This window comes from Delphinapterus leucas, chromosome 3 (assembly GCF_059928025.1).
Source record: "Delphinapterus leucas isolate spDelLeu-1000000601 "Yukka" chromosome 3, BTC_Dleu_Yukka2, whole genome shotgun sequence".
Taxonomy (NCBI): domain Eukaryota; kingdom Metazoa; phylum Chordata; class Mammalia; order Artiodactyla; family Monodontidae; genus Delphinapterus; species Delphinapterus leucas.
Genome location: NC_143131.1, coordinates 96838962 through 96847546, shown reverse-complemented (window position 1 = coordinate 96847546; position 8585 = coordinate 96838962). Strand labels below are relative to the sequence as shown.

Below are 8585 nucleotides of genomic sequence, written 5' to 3'. Positions count from 1 at the left end.
CTGAAGAAGCAGAAAAAGGCAAGCAAGTTTAATTACTCTGAACACATCCTGGGACATTTCAGAGCCCCCTGCACGGAACTGAAAGGTTGCATGTTTTTTGTGTTTTTTTTTTTTTTTTTCACATACACACACTGTATTTTATTTTCACAAGAGATAAATAAACTGACACCAAGCACTGTGTTGCATGTTTTTTTAACACTAAACGTCACTAACATAATTAGAAAATTTTTTTCTCCTGCCTGTAACACATTTTAAATGTGGATGAGGTTCAGCCAATAAGCACTTTCATCGATTTGCACAAGGTAGTGGTTAATTGAGGCAGAAACAACTGGCATTGCAAAATCAGTTTGCTCTGCTTTTGATTCACACCGGTATGGGTTAAATACTTCAGGGTGAAACTAACATATGGAAGAAGGCTTTAATTCAATCATTCCCCTGCCTGAAGCAAATCCTGTGGGTTTCATATGATGTGAATCAGCCCCACTTGCAGATAACTAAACACATTTAGAAAAGGAGGCACAAAGGTAGCCCTGAAGTGGCTTGGACATCTGTTACTGGAGCATGTAAGGGTAACTTGATCAGTCAATTAATATCTCATCCTCTCTTCTTCTCAGTTTCCTCCTTAGCTGTGTTGCTTTGTCAACGCTTAGCCTGGAAAGAGAGAAGGCCAGTTTTCGACCGTTCTTTTCCTTCCACAAATTCAGCAAATGATCAAAAGACAGAGTCATGTCAGTCTATCAAAGGTACATTCCATACCTCTTTAGCTTCCTAAGGAGCTTGAGGGAGAGGCTGAAGTTCAAGTTCTCAGAAATATAGAGGAAGTGGTGAATGTGAGGTCAATTTCCATCCTCCCTTGAACTGGTGGTCTCATTGGTCTGTTGTGGCCTTTGAAACTGACTTAGCAACATCTCCCCTCTGTTTTCACAGAAGTGTATATTCTGTTATTAAGAATGTCAAGCTGGTCTTCTTCAGAGAGAGTCAGTCACTGATTTTAAAGCCTTCTGTTACTCAGTGCCCATTTGAGAGTTGAGGTATGAATGACGCCTTTGATATTTTTGTCCATAGCTCTCTACACATGTTTACCACTGAAAAATAAGACAGATTTGCTAAGAAAAGGGACAGAGGAGAAATTGTGATTGCATTTAATGGCACTTGACTAGAGAACCTCCAAACACCCAAATCTTGTCCTGCCAATCACTCCTCAACCCTTGACATTCCCAAGGGAGCTGCATACAGAAAGACTGATAGCAAATGAGAAACAAAGTAACACTTTATTATTACCTTTCAGAGCTTGATCAGGCTGGGTTAGAGTGCGAGGTTCACTCTTAAGGCCTGAGAAGGACCCTCCTACCCCACGCACATCCGCGTCGGCTCAAATTCTGGACCATCACCGGTCGCTGCCAGCCACACGGCACAAAACTAAAGCAGTGATGCTTTTCCGAGGTAGAGAAAGATGGCTAGGCTCTCTCCCCCTGGTGCTTCTGGCAAGTCCAACCCACGGAGCAAAAGCAGGGAGTGCAAGAGAGGGTCACCCCTGCACAAACGTGGGCTTTTTATAGCACTCTGCTCATCGGTAAACATCAACCAATACTTTATAATTAACCAAACAGAATGGCAGACCATTCTCCCTTAAAAGATGTAAGGGAGCTAGAAACGGAGACAGTAGGAAAGTAGGTAAAGAAATAGAAACATTCCGTCCCCTATGAAACACTCACCCTCTCCCCACAAACACGCTCTATTTGAAATCCTACACAGAGAAGCTTATGAAATAGACGTGGCTTCTTTAGGAAAGCCTGAAACACATGTAATTTAGTCTTAGAAAGCTGATGAAATAAGAAGTAATTATTTAATTACAGGAGGATTTTTTACTTCTCAAAAAACGTTATAGGGTACCACAGGTTTGAGGGAGAGCCCAAGGAAGACTGAACTTGGAAGGGGATCCCCCCACCATCTCAAGGCTGGGGTTCATACCTGGTTAGAGAAGGTAGTTGAAGTCTACTGGATGGAAGAGAAATTTGTTCCTTTTCCCAAGACAGAGCTGGTCTACAGTCACTGGGAGAGCAGGAAGCAACTTTCTGGCAGGTAAGTAAGCTCCAGCCAGTGACCAGATGTGTCCAGCCACAGAGGGAATGCCACTGTTCGTAGGAGGCTTGGGACACCCACAGTGTCAGAAGGGCAAACTGGAGGGGCAGGGGGGATGGGTGAGTCATTGTCAGGGGGCTGGTGTGTGGGCACACGGAGGAGCTGGATAGGACACGTGTTTTTTTTTTAACGCATTTTGCATTATCTATGTGAACTTTTTCAGATTTTTGTCCAGTCTATATATGCATGCTAACTTGGAACAATCTGTGTCATGTAAGGGGAGACTTCTTTCTAAAACTTTGTCATTGAATTACCCACACCAGTAAGGAAAGCCTCTTTGTAGGCAGTGTGTGTATGTGTATCTTAATCAAGACAAATTTTTCAATAGGAAATTAAAACCTGGGTAATGAGCTCACAAAATCTGTCCATACTTAATATACATCTCAATATCAGAATGTTGCCGATGCCTTTCTGGGGCATTCCATTTGACCCTGTCACATACATCTCCTCTGAATTTGGTAGGAGTGTGATTGTTTTTCAGACTTTGCAGCTTCAGTACCAGAAGCATATCTAGGTCAACTTCATGACCACCATAAATCTCCTCACAGCAGTGGGAGAAACTGCTCTAGCATTCTGGATAGGAGAAATCTGGCAGGTTATCAGGCTTTTATTCTACTCATATATATCTCCTTTCATTGGTGAATGAAAGGTTCAGTGACTTTAGGTGATCCTCCCCAGTGGATCACCTAAAGCCATTTGAAATCTAGGTTTATGATGGTTTTGTTTGTTTTTAAGAATTCAGATGGTACCGTGCAAATAAAAGCAGCAGAGGGAGAAAAACGATTAATGTACTCCATTAATTCGTTCAGCCAGTATTTCTTAAATACCCCGATGTTCACAGGACTACTTACATCAGCATGTAACAGAGAGGCTGGACTGCAAAGTGGAGCACAAGGTCTGGGATGTTATGAGTCACTACTATCTCTGATCATTTGGAAAATTCCTGTGCTCTGCTGCCAAAGCAAAACTGCATTCCTGGATGGGGAGAAACACTGAACCTTCCAATGCTAAAGTGTGAGAGCAGCCTGTTTCTGGAAACAGCTTTCTGCTTTGTTCATACGTAGCCTGGTTGAACCTGCAGGAAGAATCTGAACTGTGCACTAGAAAGAGAGCACAAAGAAAATCTGTTTATCTCAGGAGCAAGGAGACATGGGGAAAGACCCTGAGACATCACTGAGCTCCACGCCTCACAGCAAATCTACATTTATTAAAGATGAGAAAAACCTTATTATTGACTTTTCCTTAAACAATGCAGGATGTATTGTGTTCTTTAATACTCAGTTTCAGAAATAAATGTAACTATTAAAAATATTATTAATTGCTTTCCCCTTCTTTCCTTTACCTAGATTCCTTTGAAGAAAAAAAAAAGTTAAAAACCCAAGTCATTTATAGAATGAGATTCTCATACCCCCATTAAAAGACAGCCTCTTCAATAAGTGGTGCTGGGAAAACTGGACAGCTACATGTAAAAGAATGAAATTAGAACACTCCCTAACACCATACACAAAAATATGCTCAAAATGGATTAAAGACCTAAATATAAGATGGGACACTATAAAACTCTTAGAGGGAAACATAGGAAAAACATTCTTTGACATAAATCACAGCAAGATCTTTTTTGACCCACCTTCTAGGGTAATTAAAATCAAAACAAAAATAAACAAATGGGACCTAATGAAACGTAAAAGCTTTTGCACAGCAAAGGAAACCATAAACAAGATGAAAAGACAACCCTCAGAATGGGAGAGAATATTTGCAAATGAAGCAACGGACAAAGGATTAACCTCCAAAATATACAAACGCTCATGCAGCTCAATATCAAAAAAACAAACAACCCAATCCAAAAATGGGCAGAAGACCTAAATAGACATTTCTCCAAAGAAGACATACAGATGGCCAAGAAGCACATGAAAAGATGCTCACCATCACTAATTATTAGAGAACTGCAAATTAAAACTACAATGAAGTATCACCTCACACAGGTCAGAATGGCCGTCATCAAAAAGTCTTCAAATAATAAATACTGGAGAGGGTGTGGAGAAAAGGGAACCCTTTTGCACTGTTGGTGGGAATGTAAATTGGTACAGCCACTATGGAGAACAGTATGGAGGTTCCTTAAAAAACTAAAAATAGAACTACCATATGACCCAGCAATCCCACTACTGGGCATATACCCTGAGAAAACCATAATTCAAAAGGACACATGCACCCCAATGTTTATTGCAGCACTATTTACAACAGCCAGGACATGGAAACAACCTAAATGTCCTACAATAGATGAATGGGTAAAGAAGATGTGGTACATCTATACAACGGAATATTACTCGGCTATAAAAAGGAACAAAATTGGGTCATTTGTAGACATGTGGATGGACCTAGAGTCTGGCATACAGAGTGAAGTAAGTCAGAAAGAGAAAAACAAATATCGTATATTCACGCATATATGTGGAATCTAGAAAAATGGTACAGATGAACCTATTTTCAGGGCAGGAATAGAGATGTAGACGTAGAGAACAGACGTGGACACTGGTGGGGAATGGGAGGGTGGGACGAATTGGAAGATTAGGCTTGACATAAATACACTACCATGTGTAAAATAGATAGCTAGAGGGAACCTGCTGTATAGCACAGGGAGCCCATCTCGGTGCTCTGTGATGACCTAGATGGGTGGGATGGGGGGTGGGGTGGGATGGGGGGTGGGGTGGGAGGGATGTCCAAGAGGGAGGGGATATATGTATACATATAGCTGATTCACTTCATTGTACAGCAGAAACTAATACAACATTGTACAGCAATTTTACTTCAGTAAAAAAAAATAATAAAACAGATCCGTTTTGAAAAAAAAAAAAACCAAGTTATTTATAGAATGAGATTCTCGTACTCATTAAAAGCAGCTAAAATGACTGAACTCTAGTTTTACTAAGGGAACATTATTATATATTCATTATTTTTCCTGCTTTGGAGATTAAAACAGTTTCTCTAATCCTGTAGCATCCTCTTCCTTACCGTTATATAGCCTGGACCTGCTTCAACTTTCTTGTCTTTGCAGACTACTTCTTTTCAAATAAAAACTAATAACTTTCTATTTCAAATAAAACAAAGCAAGCTATGAGAACAGCCATCACTTGGATTTGGATCATAGGTCTTTGGTCAGCTAGTACAACCTCACACTTCAGACAAAAGCGAAAGACCTGTAATAAGATTCAAGAGTATGTATGACAGGGGAAGGGGGGCGGGAGGGGGAAGGAAGCAATGATAAAATCCTTGAAATTCTCCCAAATTATAAATGCCATTAAGCTTTACTATAAAATCCCTCAAATTAATGTGTTTCTAATTTTAGCATTAAATGAGGCTGGTGTATTGAGTAGAACTATTTGCATAATGATGACAAAAATCAAAGTTTTACAGAAGCAAAATTGACTCATTTGAAACTTAAATTCTAATTCCTGAGCAGCTTCTGACTAATGAGTCTGAACAAGTCAGAAATGTCCTGGCCCTCATCCTCAACAGTGGAAAAGAGAGTATGTAAAGATGTTGGGGGAAATTTACAACATACACCTATGGTTTCTTAAACTTTCCCTTCCAAGTAGCAACACTGGGGGTGGGGATTCATATATCCTCTCAGTAGCTCTGAGAGTTTAGCCTGAAGTCGCAGGCTGCAAGCACAGTGTTTTTTTTTTTTTTTTTTTTGAAGCTTCCCATTTTCTCTTTGACTTTTATATGTATTTCCAACTATATGCTGTAAAATATTCATCTCTCTTTAAAAATATACATGCTCTAAATTACTGGCTAATTAAAATGTTACCCCCTTATTAGTTAGGCTATAGGCTATGCTGCTATATTAAAAAGATACCAAATATAGTCGTTAAACAAGATGTTTTATTTCTCATGTAAGGCTCTGGAGGCAGCAGCTTGCCAAGGGCGTATCAGCAGTACTGCTCCATGAGGATAATCAAGGACCCAGCTTCCTTCCATCTTGTTGCTCTCTATCCCTTAAGGCATTATCCTTATCTGCTCAGTCAAACCTAACTTAGCTTCAAATCTATGTTTCAGTCATAGAAAGGGCAAAGAAAAGTGAAGATGAATATAATTTTCACTCACATTTCACTGGTGAGACCTAGTCATATGGCTGCAGTAGCTACAGAGCATGGAAAAATATAATTTCCAGTTGGATGGCCATGTGGCTGGCAAAAATTAAAATAAAGGTGATGCTACAGAAATATATACCACACCTGTCTTACGGATTTATGTATCTACCAACTGCTATATTCCTCTGGAGGTGCCCTAGAGCAGCATGGTAATAAGGAATGGGTCTGCAAACGTTTCATGTAAAGAGCCAGGTAGTAAATATTTTAGGCTTCCTGGGTATATGCTCTCTTTTGCAACTACTACTGTGGTGCAAAAGCAGCTGTAGACTGTATGACTATAAGTAAGCGAAAGAACATGGCTGTTGTTTTAGTTATCTATCACAACATAACAAATGACTATAACATCAGAAGTTCAAATCAATACACATTTATTATCTCACAATTACCATGGGTCAGGAGTCTGGGTCTTCACATAGGATCTCACAAGGCTGCAGTCACAGTCAGTTGGAGTATGTTCTCTTCTGGAGGCTTGACTGGGAAAGAACCCACTTCCAAACTCACACAAGTTGTTTGCAGATCTATTTCCTTGTGGCTGTAGGGCAGAGTGTTTAGGACCTCAGCTTCCTGGTGGCTACTGGTTGCCCTCAGCACCTACAGGCCACCCGTAGTTCCTTGTCTTGTGGTTCTGTCCACAGGCCCTCTTACAATGTGGCAGCTTGCTTCTTCAAAGCCAAGAGGGGAGAAAGTCTCTAGAGTGACTTTGGTAGCATGACAGAATTTCACATAATGTAAGTCACGGGAGTGACACTCCATTACCTTTGACAGATGATTGGGAGTCTGTCCAGCAGAGCTGTGTTCCAATAAAACTTTATGAAAACAACTGGTGGGCTGGATTAGGCCCACAAGACATAGTTTACAGACCCCTGGCATAATAAATAAGGTGTAGAAGCCATTGTTTAAGGTAAGAAAAGATAAAAATTAATTGAATAGAGTTAGAGAAAAAGAATCCTCAGAGCCAGAGGAGTTTTGTAGAAACACAGTCATAGAAAAAATGCATTTCTGATTCTGGTCCTATCCCATAATACACCTATTACCTTGTTAATGAAAAATTAAGAATGGGATAGATGAGCATTATGCTCAAATTTATTTACCATTAAATAGAGCTGTTATTGGAACTCTAACTAAATTCAAAGTGAAGGGGCTTCATAGCAAGCTTTCTCCGATTTTAGTTCAATTCAAACCTTACCTCGAATAATTTCAACAGAAAGCCTGGTCATTTTCTTAGTGATTATGAAAATGACAGCTAACGCTTACAAGATTATTGCAAATCAGGAATTATGCTAAATGTTCAACATGAATGACCTCATTTAATCTTCATAACACTCCCATGTAATTTAGATTATTATTATTCCCACCACAAAGATGAGGAAACTGAACTTTAGCGAATTAAGCAACACAAAAAGCAGCAGGACTAGTTTATGACTCTTAGTCTTTCCTGAGGGTCCAGACACTTAAATTTTATTTGAAGTGTAATGGGAAGTCTTTGAAGGGTTTAAAGCAGGGAGGTAGTGTAATTAATATGATTAATGTTTTAAAAATATTAGCTCTGTGTGGAGACTGGACTGAAGGGGGGCTAGAGGAAGCAAGGTAGTCCAGGGCAAAGATGATGGTAGCTTGGAAAAGGTAGTATCCTAGAGATATATTTGCAAGATATTTAGGTGGTAGAAGTGACAGGCTACCTCTCTAATTGAAAAGCACTCCACTATTCCCTTGTTCACGACACTCTAGCCACACTGATCTTTGCTTCCTGAAACGCGCTAAGCCTTTTCCAATCTCTGAGATTCTGCATTGGCCATTCTCTCTATCTAGAATGCTTTTCACTGTATTCTGCTATTGCCTCATTCTAACTCATCTTACAGGACTCAGCCCAAATCTCACTTCCTCAGAGTCTTTCCTTGATGCACCACCTAAGTTTCGTCCTATCTTTTATTTTCTCTTAAGAGAATCCAATTATTTTTCATCCCATACTTATTCACAATTTATTATATTTTGCTTATTTTTTAGCTTTTCATTTTTTTTAAAACTTTATTTTATTTTATTTACTTTTGGCTGCGTTGGGTCCTCGTTGCTGCGCACAGGCTTTCTCTAGTTGCGGCGAGCGGGGGCTACTCTTCGTTGTGGTGCGCGGGTCTCTCATCGCGGTGGCTTCTCTTGTTGCAGAGCATGGGCTCTAGGCACGCAGGCTTCAGTAGTTGTGGCATGCAGGCTCAGCAGTTGTGGCTCGCAGGCCCTAGAGCGCAGGTTCAGTAGTTGTGGCGCACGGGCTTAGTTGCTCCGTGGCATGTGGGATCTTTC

The 8585-nt window shown here is 40.2% G+C and overlaps 1 protein-coding gene across 4 annotated transcripts in view; it reads right to left on the bottom strand.

The window, feature by feature from the left end:
- The window catches only part of COMMD10 (COMM domain containing 10), a 218387-nt gene that overhangs the window by 46749 nt on the left and 163053 nt on the right, over nt 1-8585 (bottom strand). For 3 of the 4 annotated variants that reach the window (XM_089909190.1, XM_089909194.1, XM_089909193.1), the window contains exon 7: nt 14-6822. The exons of the other annotated variant lie outside the window; for it this stretch is intronic. In XM_089909190.1, the coding sequence (XP_089765316.1) occupies nt 6673-6822 (150 nt within the window). In that variant the 3' untranslated portion in view covers nt 14-6672. Of the gene's footprint in view, nt 1-13; nt 6823-8585 lie in introns of those variants that run through there. 4 annotated transcript variants of the gene reach the window in all.